At 37.9% G+C, this 18,357-nt stretch overlaps 3 protein-coding genes across 7 annotated transcripts; 2 read left to right on the top strand and 1 right to left on the bottom strand.

Annotated features, from left to right (window-relative positions):
• Nucleotides 1-900: 900 nt before the first annotated feature.
• Nucleotides 901-6,804, top strand: LOC140792775 (small GTPase LIP1). 2 transcript variants are annotated; one of them, XM_073143963.1, is made up of 7 exons: nt 901-1,390; nt 2,132-2,223; nt 2,313-2,454; nt 2,833-3,137; nt 5,088-5,141; nt 5,217-5,344; nt 6,251-6,804. In XM_073143963.1, exons 1-7 carry the CDS (start codon nt 1,297-1,299, stop codon nt 6,435-6,437), a joined length of 1,002 nt encoding a protein of 333 aa, XP_073000064.1. In that variant the 5' UTR covers nt 901-1,296; the 3' UTR covers nt 6,438-6,804. The 2 variants fall into 2 exon arrangements, with proteins under 2 accessions (XP_073000064.1, XP_073000063.1); XM_073143962.1 differs by having other exon boundaries at nt 2,129-2,223.
• Nucleotides 6,805-9,648: 2,844 nt separating this feature from the next.
• On the top strand, nt 9,649-13,613 carry LOC140792331 (probable LRR receptor-like serine/threonine-protein kinase At1g14390). Its single transcript, XM_073143273.1, has 7 exons — nt 9,649-11,210; nt 11,366-11,499; nt 11,865-12,108; nt 12,215-12,423; nt 12,510-12,559; nt 12,773-12,893; nt 13,137-13,613. The coding sequence occupies exons 1-7, from the start codon at nt 9,968-9,970 to the stop codon at nt 13,368-13,370; spliced, it is 2,235 nt and encodes a 744-aa protein (XP_072999374.1). The 5' UTR covers nt 9,649-9,967; the 3' UTR covers nt 13,371-13,613.
• Nucleotides 12,057-18,293, bottom strand: LOC140792332 (polyadenylate-binding protein 3-like). 4 transcript variants are annotated; one of them, XR_012109742.1, is made up of 10 exons: nt 17,932-18,293; nt 16,620-17,395; nt 16,458-16,535; nt 16,229-16,318; nt 15,110-15,388; nt 14,782-15,006; nt 14,019-14,289; nt 13,805-13,871; nt 12,813-12,924; nt 12,057-12,574 (listed from the first exon to the last, which is right to left on the bottom strand). XR_012109742.1 is itself a non-coding variant. In XM_073143274.1 (7 exons), the coding sequence occupies exons 1-7, from the start codon at nt 18,149-18,151 to the stop codon at nt 14,062-14,064; spliced, it is 1,896 nt and encodes a 631-aa protein (XP_072999375.1). In that variant the 5' UTR covers nt 18,152-18,293; the 3' UTR covers nt 13,778-14,061. The 4 variants fall into 4 exon arrangements, 1 of the variants encoding a protein (XP_072999375.1); XR_012109743.1 differs by lacking the exon at nt 13,805-13,871; XR_012109744.1 differs by lacking the exons at nt 12,057-12,574; nt 12,813-12,924; nt 13,805-13,871 and adding an exon at nt 14,334-14,428 and having other exon boundaries at nt 14,229-14,244.
• Between the last annotated feature and the right edge of the window lie 64 nt (nt 18,294-18,357).

Below are 18,357 nucleotides of genomic sequence, written 5' to 3'. Positions count from 1 at the left end.
GAGTCTCAGGTCACTTAAAATTAATCATGTAATAGTTACTTAAATAATATAGGAGGTGAAATTATGCAACCCCCGCGGCTCCATCTTTATTGGAGAGATATCATATGAAGTACTCAAAAGAGTTATTATAATTTAGACGTCTCGTTTGTTTATTAGCGAAGCCACATGCCTTTAAACAAATCCACACAACTCTACCTATCTATCTTCTGCCACGCGACCACCTCTGCCGCATCCACGTCACCTTCGCTTAGGACTTCCCGCCCAGATTGCCAGCTCTGCACGCTGACGTGGTCCACCACGTTTTGTCGTTTTCTTCCCTTCCAAGATCAAACGCGACACGTGGGCCCGCTTTGGAGGACGTGACAGCTTTCCACGCGAAGGTTTAAGGCGATCAACCACTAGAAGGCTTCCACGTGTTGCGCCGCGCATGGAGAAATAGAAGAGATTGCCGTTTCCATGTGGGACACGTTTAAGCAAACTTACGGCTGCTTGGTCCACGTAAGTAGACGGGATATTTACATATAACCTTGGGATATTCATCTAAATTACGATCCAAGACTCATCAAAATTACCTATTTGGTGCCAGCTACATGAATCATTCATTAATTTCATCACTTTCTATTGCCAATGTTGGCCACTGCATCAATGATGATATAGCCCATTAATTATAAATGAAAAAAGAAAAAAGAAAAAAAATTCTTAAAAATAGGTGGTAATTAGGCCCAAACTAGCTCAAGACCAATAAATACAAGCTCAGCCCACTTTAAAATTCACTCCAGAGGCCCATAAAGCCCATTAAAGTGGGCCGTGGGCCTTCTCCTTTCCTTTTTTGCGGTGAGAATTTGAGAAATTACCGCACAAACTCTTTTATATAGATCTAACTCTCCCCTCGTCCTCTCCATCTCCGGTCGCATTCCAACTTCCAAGAGGAAAAAAATTCTTTATCTCCCATCTCGTAGGAGCTTTTCGGCATTACATCTTCCGATGTGGGGCTAAACTTTTTTTTATCAGCTCTACCAGATCGCGACCTGCTCTTCTCCTCCAGTGCCGTTCTCGACGATTTGGCGAAGTGGGTTCCGTTGTTTGGAGGCGGATAGGGTTCGAATTCTTCGCCTTCTCCTCCACAGATCTCGGCTTAGTTTTCGCACTTATCGATGGTTCTTTGCGTCGGATCTGTTGAGATGCGTTCCGTTTCGATGCTCTGTTGTGATTTGGGATCCGAAGGCACTTGATCTTTGCGAGATTTGGAAGGGTTTCTTAGATTCAGAGGGGTTGAGAGATTCGCGGTGAGGAGAGATGTTTTGGAGGGATAGAGAGAGGGACAGCAGCAGAGAGCACAACGGTGGCCCGCCTTGTGGTCAGGTTCGAGTCCTCGTCGTGGGAGATTCAGGTGATTTAATCTTCAATTATTGTACTCTTTCAATCAGTGAGCCTTTCTTGGATTATAACCTTTTAGACGATGTACTTATTAAGGAATCTATTGTCACGCTCTCAGCTTTGTAATCAATTTATTCAGTATTCAATTACTTAATTATTGGGACTTCTGATCATTTCATATAGTTTGCGTGAAGGAGGCATCCTATTGTGTAGTGCCATATTAAGTATATCTTTTCTTTAGTTTTAACGTTTACTAAGAAAACAATCCAGCTTTGGATTTCCTAAAACATGTACTTCACTCTTTAATTGGCAGAGTTACCCCTTATGGTACTACTTAAGAAGTGCACTAGGATATCCAACTTTTCAAGTGTTAATGTAGAACAATTGTGCAATAGTTACTTAATGAATGTGTAGGAAGTTAAGAAGTTAGTTGTTTTTTATTCTTTTGAAGCCTTCGTCATGGTATGTCATCTTGGTTAACACCTGCAACATCAGTCACCACTTTCTTTGGCATATTAATACTGATCAACCCATTCTATTTTATTGTAATACTTGATATGGGCTCGTGAAATTGAGCTATCTGCAATTTTTTCTATTTGTTTTTTTAACATTTCCTATGTGATTAGGCACATGACTTAATACTTTTATTGCTCACTATCTTCATCACGCAGATATGCTTAGTACTTCAGTTGCCTGATTTAATGTGAATATTGTAAGCCTATTTCGTAAATCTTGATATTTGATATGCTAGCAGGTGTAGGGAAAACATCATTGGTGAATCTAATTGTCAAAGGTTCTTCAACCACTCGACCAGCTCAAACAATTGGGTGTACAGTAGGTGTGAAGGTAATTTCTTTATCCCTTGTTTTTCACTGGTCTTCTTTCTCTTTTTCAACTTAGGTTTCCTCATAGATTGTTAAATGTATCTTCTGCAGCATATTACTTATGGAAGCACTGGCAGCTCTTCTAATATCATAAATGGTGACACAGAAAGGAACTTCTTTGTTGAGCTTTGGGATGTGTCAGGACATGAACGGTATAAAGACTGCCGATCTCTATTTTATACACAAATCAATGGTAAGTTATTCGCTCTAGTATTTCCGTACTATATATATATATATATATATATTTATCATGCGCCTTGCTAGCTGATGCAATTTTCAGCATGATTTTTCTTCATGGTCATATACTCAACTCATTTTTAATCGTACAGAGATAGCCTTGTAATATTGTTAAAACTGCTAAGTATTTTTTATCACAGTAGAATTTATGGTTTTTATAGGGAATGGATGTCTTCAAATGTTGTATTTCATATTATAGGTTTTGCTCTTTGTTTTGTGGAATTTTGTATGCCAATAAAGCTAACTATTAGGGCTTGTTTTATTGATATTTTTATTTGATGCTGTTGATTTAGTTTATATTTGTACTCACTATTTTATTGACTCTCTTCCCTAGGTGTTATATTTATTCATGACCTTTCCCAGAGAAGGACAAAGGCAAACTTGCAGAAGTGGGTCTCAGAGATTGCAACAATGGGGTCTTTCTCAGCTCCTCTTGGGTCTGGTGGGCCTGGAGGCCTTCCTGTTCCTTACCTAGTAATTGCCAATAAAGCTGATATTGCTGCCAGGGAGGGAACCAGGGTAAGCAGTGGAAATCTTGTTGATGTTGCTCGTCAATGGGTTGAGAAGCAGGGCTTGCTTCCATCTAGTGAAGAGTTGCCTCTGGTAGAGAGCTTTCCTGGCAGTTCCAGCCTCCTTGCAGTAAGTTCTAAATTTGCATCCTATGGCACCTCATGATAATGCCATCTTTCTTTCATCCCCAGTATTTGCAGTTCACTCTCTTGATTCCTAGTGAGAATCATGATCTGTTAAGCCTCATTTGAATGCTGGTTAGGGGATTCCTTAATCTAGATTAAGGAACACTACTCTAATTCCGTAACCAAACATAGGCTTATCCCTGAATCAATTTACAAAAATTCTTGCAACTGGTTTAAATCTTATTCCACACAAAAATCCAAATATAGTTTTACCTTTGATTTGACTAAAGTTATTTAACATATTTTGTCAAAAGTCCTCTCTAGTAATAACAATATGATTAAAATTGAGTTCGAACATTTGGTTTGATTGGAAAAGTGGACGAAACTAGTTTTTCTCCTATTTATAATCACTTTAGATTTAAAGTAGCTTTACCATTTTACCCTTGATAAGACCAATGACAAACATTCCATACCTATAAAGTTGTACTACTTACGTCGAGGTAAGTTCTATGACCAAGCAGACTAGTATTGCTATTTTATGATTTTATCTATATGCATTGTTGACATATATGTAGGTATTACATTCCTATAAGTGGGCATTGCGTACATATAAGTCCACATCGCAAAACAAAACTCAAAAAGTGAACACATTTTTCAAGGCTAAGATTAATTTAATAATGTTATTTTGGTGGTTTAGTCCATCCATTACATCAGTCCACTATCAAGGGTTTTTGCATCAATTTACTTTAGACAAGTAATTCTCACTTCTTATTTTACTTTTATCTCAACATTAAGTTCAATTGCATGACAAATTAAAATTAATTATTATACCACTATTCTAGTTTATAACCAAACACCATATTTGCTTAAACCACATTAGATGTAAAAACTGAAAAGTGAGAAATGAGAATAACTAAACTAATTTTCACCTTAACTGGCAATCAAACACCACCTTACTGTTTAGGTGGCCTTCGGAGTTAATGGCAAGTCTTTTCTACTAATCCTTTTATTAATTGCTTCTTTCCTTATGTCCTATTTTCATAGTTTATTTACAGTAGACCTCATTGATATAGCTAATAGCACCAGACTTTTTCATGAATTGCAAAATTATATTACATTTAAGTTATAAGACAATTAATATTAGTAAAAATGATCATTCATAATTCTTTCATGGCTTATTTTTTCAAAAATAGAATTCAATGACTTAGAATTTCATATGAACATTGTTCTACTTTGTGAGTGGAAAGGGATGAACCCAGTTGCTGGTCGTGATCGAGAAAGTCATAAATAGCCGTAACATTGATCTCTTCTGCAGAAATAGAAGTGCCATCAATAACTTTCAAAGGCTTATGGGAAGATGTTTTATAGAGAAGGATATAGTATCACAGAAACTGTGATCAGTTTTGAATTAGGATCTTAATTTCATAGACACGAAACATTTTTCTATATTTATACACAGACATTAAACATGCATGAAAAGAACTGGGACCCAATAAAGATGAGATTTTGGTAATCCTCAGGAGACTACCTTCTAATAATAGATGAATTAGAGGTAGGCAAGGTTTAACTTATATTTTAGGTTATGCCTCAAGCACTCTTAAAAACACCATTAGATTTTGATCCAGATTTACACTTAATGACATAATGGACTTGTCTCATGACGCATGATGGTCTAATTATCAACCATATGTCTGCAGTTCTCAATTGATGGTACATACAATACAAGGTCATGTGGACCTTCCATGAGGACATTTCATGCTATTTATGATGCTCCTGCAACAGATTGTCTGAGTTCGATTATAATTTGCAGAAAATAGAATGCACTCCATTTGCTGACTATGTGACCCCTTAACCTTTATTTGCTTTATGTTTCTAGATACTTTAAGATGTGCATTAGAGTTTTGATCATATTTGAAAGATTTTGTAATATTTATTTTCTCTGCTTCATTTTCAGGCGGCCAAAGAGGGAAGATATGACAAAGAAGCTTTGATCAAGTTTTTTCGCATGGTCTGTATCAAATTATTATTTTTTCTGTATAAATGCGTTGCTATTATTTTATGTTAGTGATAGGCATCTTTTCAGTTGATCAGGAGAAGATATTTCTCTGATGAACTTCCAGCTCCAAATGCATGGTCTGTGGCTTCACAGCCTAATTCCATTCTTTCAGGCGATAATTTAAGCGATGATGATCAAATTCAAAAGAGATTCAGGTTTGTTCTTTTTGTCCAGTATATTTGTTACCATCAAGTTGCATCTGTCAAGTACTAATTAGTTCTTTGCTATTATTGACATTTATTTTGTCAACTTATAGATCACATCCTCTTTAGTGCATGCACTCATCACCAAGTGCAATAATTGTTGAAACTTGTCTCTAAGAGACCAGTTAATCGCCAGAAAATGTCAGTATCTTTAAAATCTGGTCTATCCATCCAATTACTCGAACAGGATTGGTTTGACAAAGCAGAAAAATTGAGGAGCAAATCCTGTAAAACTGTCTAAATGGGATTATATGTTTATGCTGAGCACTTACATAATACATCACATATATTCCAGATTCTTACATTAGCTCAGTGATGTTATTTGACATCCTCTGTATTTCTTACATAACATAGGCATGATATTAGGAACTTTGTTTTTCCATTTCATGGAGAAACAGTTAGGTGGTGGAATATTTGTTCTCAAAAGAGTAGCAGGTTATAAGTTTTAAGTATTGCTATATAAGTAGCTATGCAATAAGTGATCTGCATCTATATTTCCCACAAGGATATATCCTTTTCTTTCCTCTGTTATAGAATCCAGTAAACTAAAATGCAAGTAGGTTATGCACCTAATGAATATTAAACAATGATGATTTTTCATCTAAGATTTATCCAAAATGGGTATAAGATATAGTCCATTGCTCTCTGTAGGTCCTTACTTTTGTTCATGATTCAGATAGTCATGAGATGCATTCCAAAATATTTATTGAATTTCCATATGATGGTATTTATTTTGTATGCTGATGACTGAGTGTTGATCTCATGGTACCGATGCTTCTAACTTTGTATACTGTCCTTCCAAATATGTAAACCTGGCATTTTTCTGATCAAACTGCTTTATATTGATAAATTTGGCAGCATTACTGGTGGTGAGAATTATAAATACAATGTGCTCGCGCCACTCCCGGCACAGAGAAACCTCACGCCACCACCGACACTCTACCCGCAACAGCCAGTGTCTGCATCTGAAAACTACAGCTTTCAAAGATTCTCAGCATCTGGGTTACCTGAAATTAAATCAAGCCGAGCAGATATCAATGTCTGATGATATCAATCTTTCATGACAAAATCAGTTGATGATATCCAGCAAGGTTGAAAAGAATATGCTACACAGCTAATGAAACTAGCAACTATTCTTGGGGAGGGGGCAAAGTTACTCTCTTTGGGTGGGCTAGGTTGCCTGCTTCTTCCAGCCTTCCACCCTTTTCTCATTTGTTTTACCTAATTCTGTACAATCGTTGTTAAAGCTCGTCCCTACACTGCTTCTTGGATTACTGTATACTGGGCTGTTGGATTACTCATGGATATAGCCAGTAATTCTTTGTGGTTTCTCGTGCATAGAGAATTGTGATATAAAAGTGATTGTAAGAAGAACAGCATACCTTAATTCATTACACATCTCATTGTTGTGATTTTGTTTGTTGATTAGAATGATGTCTTTCTTGCATTAGCTTACCATATCAGAATACACCCATCATTTTTTGTGTTTTTTGGACGTTTTTTTTTTCCTCTTTACGTTTGAAGTTTGAATCCAACTGTCGGTCTTGATGAGCCTATGGAAGTCTTTTCTTTCTCACATAAGTTTCTTTTCAATTTTTGTTCATCTTCACCTTTTATTCCTTTTGGACCACCCAGAGAGGGGGCCCAAAAAGACCACCACATGAAGGGTCGGATGATGCAGCCAATAATTTATAGGGAAGCCATTCAAGCCAGCTAAATTTTTATTTTCAACGAAACTCTTTTAGGCCTTTTGGTTTGGATAAGCCCTACTATGAGGGTATAATATACAAGTTTGGAAATTAGTTGGGTTCTATTGGTTGTTAAAAATTAAAAGCTATCACAAATCGGGACCCTTTTTATTGCTGCCCCTTATAATTAGTTGGGTTCTACAACCTGTCTTGCAGAGGATCCGCGGGCCATCTAGTATTATATTCTCGCCGACACCTGCTAGCCTCCACTCTTGGCCATAAAATTCATTACTACTAATCTTCTTATACATCAAAGAGAAGGAGATCCACAATTATTATACATCAAACAATGACCATATATATATATATTTATAGTCTTCTTATGGATCTCATAGGTCTATAACTAATCCAAAGTCATCAATTTGAACACCCTGGTAGTTCGGGAGGTTATAATTCAAATCCCACTTTCTGAGTGGGTTCTGTCTCTTCCTATTTGTTATTATGTCTCTTCCTCTTTGTCATCATAATTGAGATGTCACTTAATTATAGAGGAGCTAATCTAATCATGTTCTTTGAAAAACTTGGTACCTAACTTAGGGTAATAATAAGATTAGATTTTTGAAAAGTGAGTGCGTCAATTTTATGTACTAAATGCACATATTTCTATAATAGATTATATATAATTTATATAAAAGATGAACACAAAAGCTCATCTTATTTTTAAAATCTTAAAAACTTTTAAGTTCATATATCCTACCAAACTTGTTTAACTTTTAATGGTTTTAATGGTTTTAATTATCCGTAGCATATATTGAATGTATCTAAATATTAACTTCATGTGCATTGAGGTGAATAATGCTTAACGGATAAATGGGTTTGCTATTCTTGCATAAATGAGAGAGAATCTTAGGCTGGATTTTACGCGCTTGCTCTAATTGGTTTAAGCCTCATTTGGTTAGTGCGTAAGTTTCTCTCATTTATGAATTAATTTTTATTTATTTATTAAGAGCATCTTTAAATTATTTATATAATCGTGATCAAACATGAATATCTTTAAATTATTTATATAATTTTCTATCTCAAATTTAGAAATTATTACACTCATTTCCTTCCTAAAATATACATAAATTCTTTATTCTCAATAAAGACTTATATACCAAACAAATGCGACTTTAGTCTTCATTGCATGCATTTTCTCTTTGAGTCTGACCTCATATTATTCTGCAAGTAGAATAATTCGACGATCAGAATAAGAATAGCTGTAACGTCGGAGTCGCCTTCACTTCTATAGCTCTATTCCATTTTACCTATCCGTTCCATCATATCGCTTCCTTTCATCATCATAAATATATTATTACCCAAATATGAGAAAGAATCCGAGGCCCATCATATATTATTTCATCACATCATTGATGTCATTTTGCATCCCAGATATCATGAACGCACTAGATTAATGTCATGCAGAGTGGGATAACTTTTTTTGATCGGTGACCTACTGCGTGCTGCCACGTATCTAATAGCAGGAAATTCCGGCAGCAAGGATGCAGGGGATCCGCACTCGTTGACACATAAGATAACGTTAACACGTCATCACCGACACCCACTCCCCTCTCCACTCTCTCCACTCTCTCCACTTCCCATGTACCACCAACTACTAACATGACAACCTTGTAAGAGGCCCACACAACTAGTAACATGATACTTACACAATGTATTTGGTGTCTCTTTAAACCAATCTCGAGGTTTTAGGATTTGAACACCACCCCAAATTTCTTCATCCTTGTCGTGTTCTATTGGCTGATAGTGGATTTATAGGACACCAATGAATGTTGGGATTAGAATTAGGTTTATTGTTGAGCTAAGAGTTCACACTTCACAGTTTAGTAACACTGTGTACTACTGTTTGTTGGACGTGAAGTTGACAATCTTACAGGTATCTAAGTAACAAGGAAGTTTCTACTGAACTACAAAGCTAAGAAAAGGGGACTCCTCTCACACAATCAAAGGAGAGAGCTCCTTGTGACGTTTTGTTTCAAGTCCACACCACTCGAATAACGTAAATTTATGCTGCTAAAGAGAGAGAGAGATAGAAAGAGATGGGTAGGCGAAAGGCCAAACTATATCGTATGTATACGTTTGACTCTATATCGTCGTGCATGCATATGGTTAGGTACTCGGCTTTTGTTGGGCAGCGAGCTCGAGGCGTTGACCAGAGAAAGGATTGGTTGGATTCCACTATTGATCGTTAGATATATAGATATATATTATTATTATTTTTTGAATTAATTGGTTGGAGAGTTTTATATTTAGGAAGTCTTATGAGTCTTTGCTCTTTGGTCATCCCAACTTGCAAGTGAACAGAGCGGCCCCGTATTACTCCGACGACGTCCCGCGTTCCGAGGTGGTAGGAGGGTAGTTTAGTCATTCGGGACCAAAGAAACCACCGCGTTTCACAATGCGCACGTGATGGGAGCACGTGGATGTAGCTGTAAAGGCAAATAAAAACGCCCCCCGCCAAGCCAGTAGCCACTACTCTCTCTCTCTTTCTACATTCGTATTAAAAAGTCAAATCTTTAATTAGATACTCACCCACCAAGATACCAACTTTGAGATCTCTCTCTCTCTCTCTCTCTCTGTTGAGTCTTAAAAACTATTTTGGGTACGCAAAGCCTTTCTTCTTCACCTTCTTCATCTCTCTCATCATTCCTTGTTGAAAGCCATATATCTCTTTAGATATACTTCTACTTGGATACCAACTATGATCATCTGTGTGTATGTGCATTCTCTGCAGTAGAATGAATCCTATCTAACACAAAGCTCTCCAATTTCTTAAACACCTCATCACATCCACCATTCCAAACTCCCCTCCCCCAGAGTCCTCGTCAAAATGCAATCTTTATCCATTCCAAAGCCCAACTCTATTAACTTCTCGCTACCCGTCTCCCTCCTCCTCCTCCTCCTCCTCGCTCTCCCCCCCTTCCTCCTCTCACCCGCTTCAGCTCAGCAGCTCTCTCCCTCCCAGTCCAAGACCCTCCTCCGCCTCCAACGCATCCTCGAGTACCCCCAGGTCCTCTCCTCATGGACCAACTACACCAACTTCTGCTACCTCCCACAGTCCAGCTCACTCTCCATCACCTGCCTCGAGAATCGCGTCGCCGGGATCACCATCGTCGGCGGCCGCCGGAATACGATGTCCCCCGCGTTCTCATCCGACGCCCTCTTCACCACCCTCACGAGGCTCCCGAGTTTGACCTCTCTCTCCCTCGTCTCCCTGGGCATCTGGGGACCTCTCCCAGGAAAGGTGGATCGATTCACTTCGCTTCAACTGCTAAATTTAAGCTCTAATTTCTTCTACGGTGAGATCCCCCAACAGTTATCGATCATGAGTAGTCTTCAAAATCTAATCTTGGCGTCGAATTCCTTTAATGGAACAGTCCCTGATCTCAAATCCTTGACCTCATTGTCCGAATTGGATTTGAGTTCTAATCGCCTCGGGCCAGATTTCCCATCCCTTAGTGATAAGAGTCTCGCCATTCTAGTCCTTAACGGAAACAACTTTCATGGTAGCATTCCAATGACGCTAAATTCCTTCACCCAACTCCAGAAATTGGATTTGTCCTCAAATAAATTTGTGGGTCAGGTCCCTTCTCTGCTGTTCTCCCTTCCATCAATCCAATACTTGGATTTCTCCAGCAACAAACTCACCGGGCAACTCTCAGCAAATCTATCTTGTGGCGCAAGGCTTCGATTCGTCGATATATCAAACAATCTATTGATTGGAGCTCTGCCTTCTTGCATCAGCTCTAATACTTCGAACTGGGTCGTGCTTGATTCGGGTAATTGCTTGAGTTCTGGAGATCCAAAGTACCAGCATCCGAATTCTTACTGCAATGAAGTGGCATTGGCCGCGGTATTACCGCCTCCCAAAGATAACAGTGGATCAAAGAGCAACTTAGGTCTCATCCTTGGCATTGTAGGAGGAATCATAGGTGGTGCAGCTCTGTTAGGATTCTTGATAATGATTGTCTTGAGACGGGCAAGAGCAGATCATCCGGAAGTCGGTATTTTGCAGAAACCCAACGCCGGAAAAGCTTCAATTCAAGTTGCTCCTAGAACTCCTGCTGATAAGAGTAAGTATAGATACTGTAACCTTATCAATTTGATATTGTCTGTAACATTTCTACAATAGAATTGAAGTTTGAATCACAAAAAGTTTCAAGATTTATGATATAGAGATGTTAAATCTATGAATTCAGATTAATTTAGCTTCATTCAAACTTCACAGGGCATGCATCTCAAGCAGTGATTGTTGGATCACTTGGGGCAACACCGTATCGTGTTTTTACATTGGAGGAGATCGAAGAGGCAACAAATAGCTTTGATTCATCAAATCTGATTAAAGATGGTCCTCAAGGACAGGTAAGCAAACTAAGGCTGAATTGTTTACAATTAGGGAACTCTAATCGATGAGAATAGATTGATTCCTTATTTCTTCTTTTCCTTTTCATCTCTAATTGTTCTAAATCATGTTAATTCAAACCTTGAGAGCTACATTGACAACTCTGCCATGATAGCTAATTCTTGCACTAATTTTGCATTGAAAACATATTACTTGAGAGTAAATGCATTAAGATCAATCGCGAGTGATCTTTATTAGTTAAGAAGTATATCTTCCAAATATATAGGCAAAAAGTTTTAGGTGCTTCACTTGAATGGGCTAAAAGATATGACCTAACTATATTTCCTTAAATTGATTTTTTTTTCCTTTTTGTTTTGATTTCTAGTACTACAAAGGATGGCTCCAAGATGGCTCCATGGTACTGGTGAGATGCTTGAAGTTAAAACAGAAGTATTCACCTCAGAACCTGGTACAGTATATGGACACTGTTGCAAAACTCCGGCACCGCCATTTAGTAAGCGTCATTGGACATTGCATTGCCACTGGAAAGGAAAATGCTAACACAACTACAAATGTCTTCCTTGTATCTGAGTGTGTAACTAATGGAACTTTGAGAAGTCATCTTACAGGTGAGGAAAATGGAAAGTCATTCTCCTGAAAATAAAGACTATAAAATGAAGGGATATGATGATTGTCTAAAGATTTTAAACTGCTGATATTTGATAAAATTGGCAGAATGGAGAAAGCGCGAGATGCTGAAGTGGCCACAAAGAGTGACAGCGGTCATTGGCGTTGCGAGGGGGATCCAGTTCTTGCATACGGCAACTGTTCCTGGTATTGTGGGAAATGATCTCACCATAGAGAATATTTTGTTGGATCAAACTCTTACAGCAAAAATTAGCAACTATAATCTTCCGGTGCTGCCAAATATTAAAAATAGCAAGGCAAGTGAAAAAAGGACTGTCATGAATCTCTTTTTGCTTTTCTGCTTTCCTGTTTCATACTTAAATTTCGATCTTCGGTCTCTCAGGTTGGTTCTCAAAGCCCTTTCAGTGCCATAGAAGAAAATGATGCCGGAAGGTATGCTCTATTTATCTGGTTGCAAGAGCAGAGTTAGTATATTGTTTTGTGCTATTCTAAACATCAATAGAAGACAAACTACCACAGGCAAAAAGAGGAAATAAAACTTTTTGATAGCAAAAAAACCAATGTATCGCTGAGGCTGCACTAAATAGAATATGAATCTGAATGATAGTATGAGTAAAATCTAATTCTATCACTGTGTGCTTACAGTATTCTCAGTATGGAGAAAGGTGAAAAGGAGGATATTTACCAGTTGGGTATCATTCTTCTGGAAATTATCACGGGCAAACCTGTTGAATCCCCAAACGATTTGGACGTATTAAAAGTTCAGGTACTCTTATTCAGCTTTGTATTTCTCACATCTGCATAGGAGCCACAGGAAGACAGGAAAGAAATTCATAAGAATGAAACCAAACTAATATGATCCCCAGAAAAAATATTTACCAGACTTCTATCAGATAAAATGTCGATTATTAAATCAGGAAACACAGTAAGAAGTAAAGAATTTCTATAAAATTGTACTGGTTATTTTTACTTCCAAAAGATCCGAAATGTGTTGTCTTGTGATCTGCAGCTACAAAAGAGCTTGATTGATGGATCAGAGAAGCTGAAAGGAATGACTGACCCCTCAATCCGTGGAACTTTTGCTGTTGACTCTCTAAGAACAGCAGTGGAGATAACTCTCAACTGTGTATCTAAAAATCCTCAAGAGCGCCCATCTATCGATGATGTCCTCTGGAACTTGCAGTACTCGGTGCAGGTGCAAGATGGCTGGGCCAGCAGTGAGAATGTAAGCATCCAGATATAGAACTTGAGATCAACTTTCCCCACTATTTGTCAAACATTTGTAATGGGAATTCTCTCTGTTTTGGCAAATGGGCTACCTCTCAACATATTATGGTAGTTCTTTGTATATTTATATGGCATCTTAAAGAAGCCGGCTTCTTTGTGGTTAAAATCTCGTGTCATTCAGAAGTTCAGAGTGCGTCCAAATTGGAACAACGTTGTAACCAAATATTAACCATCTTAATGATATTTTTTACATAATCTATATTATGATGATCACTTTTTTTATCTGTACTATATATTCCCCTAACATACAGCCATATATTTAAATGTCTAGATCTATGCATGTCGACATATCCTATATCATATTGCATCAAAATTAGTATTAAACCAATTTGTTTACAAAGATTCATTTCAAATGTCAGGGAAGAACGCTGAACACAGTTTAGATTTTACCTATATCTGATCCAGTTTCATTGTTCCCACATATAAGCAAGCTCTCAAACTTAAAAAACACCATGATCTGTGAAAAGAGACACCATAAATAACTGTGTAACTTTCACTAAAAAGAACTCTAGCTTTTATCGTGGTGAATCACAATTTCTGGCTATGTAGGCCACAGAACTTGTGGCAAAATCATTCCCAAATTTTGTCACTCAAGGAAACATACTTAAATCCAACTCGGCATTTTGATGCTGAACTGAACAGAAAGTTCAATCACTCAAGGACAAGGAGCCAAGCCGATCTGCAGCATCAGAATCCACAGCCTGTGCTAGTCGTAGAACTTCCATAGCTTCAGCTACTTTACTCTGCAGAGCATCTTGAGATTCTATAAGATGCAGGACCTCAGTTTGATCCATCTCCAGCAGCATGCCAGTCAATTTGCCAGTATGCTCCTGTTCAATGTTTTCAACAAGTGGGTACAACTGCCCGCCCAGCATCTATAATTAATGGACAAAAAGATTGCACATTAAAAATGTCACACCTAAAAATGTAGTGTAGATTGAAACTCAGAAGTTTAAACTTATATCAGTTCCACACTGCATTGTAAGTGAGTCAAAATATGCCATCCATTTTCAACTGCACAATAGGAATAAAGAAGCAGAAACGATCAAAATAAGTATGCTACTAGAAAAGCATCCAAAATTTGAAATCTATAAGATGCAGCATACAATCTCTTGAGATAAAAAGATGAAACATATTTATCAAAGTCAGGAATATCACTCAAGATATTACATTAAGTGGCTTTAAGTTACCATCATCCATGATCTTAATCCAGCGTCAACATTTCTACACAAAAATTGCTCAAGGAGCCAACAATTATCATGAATTTTTTTTAAATCTTTCCAATACTATGGACTGATATGATAAATGTATAAATTTGGACTTGCTTAAAATTTAAAGCCTGATTTGACACATTGGACTGTTCTTACCACTCGTTGCTGATCTGGAGTTGCAGAAGCTAAAGTAGAGGCGAGAGCTGTAATTGGAATTGGTAAGGACCGATTAGCATTGGTTTGGGGAATATGCATGGTGCCACCATCAAGTGGAAAAGGCTTCATTGGACCAATGAGACCCTGTGGCAGCATTACTGGGTCAATCTCACTGGAAGGGTTTTGCCTGTACCTAAAGCTATGACTAGCATTACGCTGAATCAGCTGAATTCCAAAACAAGAAACAAGAAAACAAAAGGGCATCAGTAAATAAATGAGTAGAAGGGTTTTAAAACTTAAGACGGTAATCCTTCTTAGGATGGCACACCTGCTGCTGTCCTCTCCTAAAAGCCATCCTCTGACCAGGCTGCCCTTGCCTTGGAAAGTTGTAAGACATCAATAAGTTTGGTGCAAGAGCAGGTTGCGTTCCATCAATAAGTTGCTGCTGGAAACCGTATCCTGAGGCTTGGGGTGGAATTAGGCCAGTGGCACCCTGACCAAAATAGAGCTGTTGAGGGGCAAGCCTATTCTGACCAGGGTGGTACACTGGCATAGATGGCATCACAGGTGGTAGGTTCCCAAGAGCATTAATATGAGCAAAATGAGCCTGTCAAAGTACAGAGTAAAATCATCTAGGAAGATCAAGGAAAGTGAAAGAAGTGGTAATGATTGTACATGGAACAAAGCATCTAGACAAATTGGAACTGGAAGAACTTAAAATCTGATCTGAAGTTCTTAACTTTACAGAAAGACCAGGACACGATGACTATTTCACAGGTCAAGAATTTAATTCATTAGTGTGATGGTTGAAAGATGTATATTAGTCTACTAGATATCCGAAAAAGAGAAGAAGTTGCTAATTTTGTTATGATCACATGGATGAAATTCAAGAGTTGGCCACTCCAAGTAGCAGTAGAAAAGAATCAAAAGATAAGTTATCATTGCTTCAAAGCATAAATGGATATTCATCTTAACTTTGCCACATAATTGGCTACTCCATTATAAAGTTATCACGAGAATTCAGTTAGTACAAATACATAGATTATAGAACCATAATAATCCTGGAAAGCCAGAAGGCCCACAACTATCATAACCATGGAACTTCTGTGACATCTCAGAAAGAATACAAGAAACTACCAACTTATCAAGGATATTTCAAGGGGAAACATATTAAACACTCCAATGTCATAAATTTACATGAAATAAAACCTATTGAGGGTGTCCACCAATTTAATATATAGGAAAGCAATCAATTATCATTGGTTCAGTGCTATCAATTACTAAAGAGGTTGATTTTGTGATATTGACCTGCTACACAACGTCAGCAGCAAGAATGACCATCAAGTTAGACCTTGTCATGCAAAGAGACACTAAAATAAGTAGAAAAAATACAAGATATATTATGAAAACTAAAATGAATTAAATGATAACTAACAAGGCAGCACACCTGCAACCTTGCCCTTCTTTCCTCCCTACTTTGAGCCAGAGCGACATACAATGGTTTCCTTCCAACCACTTTTCCATACATTTCAGTAATCTGGATAAGATTTCGCAAATATACTTATCTTAAAGGAATAAGAAACCAGATGAGGCACCATATGACATTAAATAGAAAAGCGTCTTTAACGGAAAGAAAGGAGAAAAGTAACTTAATATTAACAGCTAACAACACCTACAGCACGATTAGCCTCTTCTGAAGAAGAAAAGGCTACAAATCCTGAACCTTTGCTCTGTCCTTGTGAATCGACCACAACCTTTTAAAGTGAAAGAAGGAACAAATAAGGCAATGCTGCAACTTACAGGGCATAAATCATATATGGCAGTTTGCATAAAGATACCTTGCAGGAAATTATATTGCCAAACTCAGAAAACAAATCCCTAAGATGTGCATCATCAATACTCTCATCAAGATTCTTTAAGTACAAATTTCGCCCTTGAAGTTTTTCAAGTCTCCCGCTTCTCTCTTGTTCGTACTTGACCTTCAACTCAGCTTCTCTTTCAGCCTTTTTCTGAGCTCTTCCAACATATAAAACTTTATCATCTAAAATTTTTCCGTTGATGTTAGCAACTGCTGCAACAGCAGCATCTGAATTTTCAAAATTAACAAAAGCAAAACCCCTTGAGTTTCCATTTGCATCTCTCATGACTACAGCACTGGTGATACTACCAAATCTTTCAAACTCCCTTATCAAGTCCTCATTAGTATAAACCTCAGGCAAATTCTTTATATACACATTAGTGAACTTCTGGGATCCACTTGCATGTTCTCTCTCTTTATGACGGAGAAATAAACCAACATAAACTTTTTTTCCATTCATTAACATCCCATTAAGTCGATCGATAGCTCTCTGGGCTGCTTCTTCATTTTCAAATTGTACAAAGCCATATCCTTTTGACTGGCCGTTAATATCAGTGGCAACTTTACAGGAAAGTACAGTACCAAAGGCAACAAAAATTTCATGCAAAGATTTGTTATCAATTGTTGGGTGAAGATATTTTATAAATAGATTAGCACAGCCGCTCTTCCGGATACTGGGATCCCTTTGTGAGAACATAATTCTGATAGGTTTCCCATGTATTGAAGTGAAATTGAGGACCTCCATCGCACGAGTAGCTGCGGAAAATATAGATAATTAGGTACCATAAGAAAGAGGGATCATAATGAAACCTCTCTAACAGCAGAAGTAAATGCTTATTACTCTACATTGGGATTCAATGGATATATGTCGTAATGCCAATTGAACTTGTAAGACCAGAAAATTCAGAGTTCCCTTTCTGAACAAAAGCCACCTTTTGATGATCTTAGCACCTCTATCAAATAAGCAGTCAGACATCTTATCCTTCTTTTCTCTCTAAATTCAGAAAAGATACAGAGTCCACCATAAAACAAATTCGAAAAATAGTATATTTATACAAAGCTATGCCATGACAAACAAGATTGCACCAAAAAATTATGTTTTTAATCATTGAGTAGGTTTACTTGACCAGAAATCAAAAGAAAGTCTATCAGACAGGCTTCAAAAACCGAAAAGGCAAAATATAACCTATCAAGCGTAGTAAAATGGAAAAATACCGCGATCGATCGTAAAATTACTCCTGGTTGAGCAACGATAAGAATCAATAACTCAATAATATAACAATCCGGCATACCATCTTGCGGGTTGTGGAAATTCACGTAGGCGTAGCCGAGGGAGACCTTTCGGATTTGATCCCTGCAAACCCTGACTGACACGACCGGGGCAACTCGGTTAAATAGCTCAAAGATCTCCGCCTCCGCGACTCCGGCGTCGAGATCGCCGACATAGAGCGACGCATTCCCGAATTGCGTCATCGGAATCTGCACCACGGACGGCGTTGGAATGTTCGCCATTGACGCCGGAAAACCGAAACAAGGGGCGATCGAAAAGGTTAGGGTTTATACTATTTCTCCAAGGATTATTCTTCCTTAAAACTTTTTTTTTGGTTTTCTGCCCTTTTTGGCAACTGAACCGACCCGCCAGTCGAAAGGACACAGAGTCGCAGGGAGGAAGAAGAGTATATATAGCCGTAAAAACATGCGATGCTGACGTGGTTGAG

Source organism: Typha latifolia, chromosome 7 (assembly GCF_019914945.1).
Source record: "Typha latifolia isolate L0001 chromosome 7, TyphaL0001v2, whole genome shotgun sequence".
NCBI lineage: Eukaryota > Viridiplantae > Streptophyta > Magnoliopsida > Poales > Typhaceae > Typha > Typha latifolia.
The sequence above is the reverse complement of the archived record's forward strand: the minus strand, read 5'-3'. Positions and strand labels throughout refer to the sequence as shown.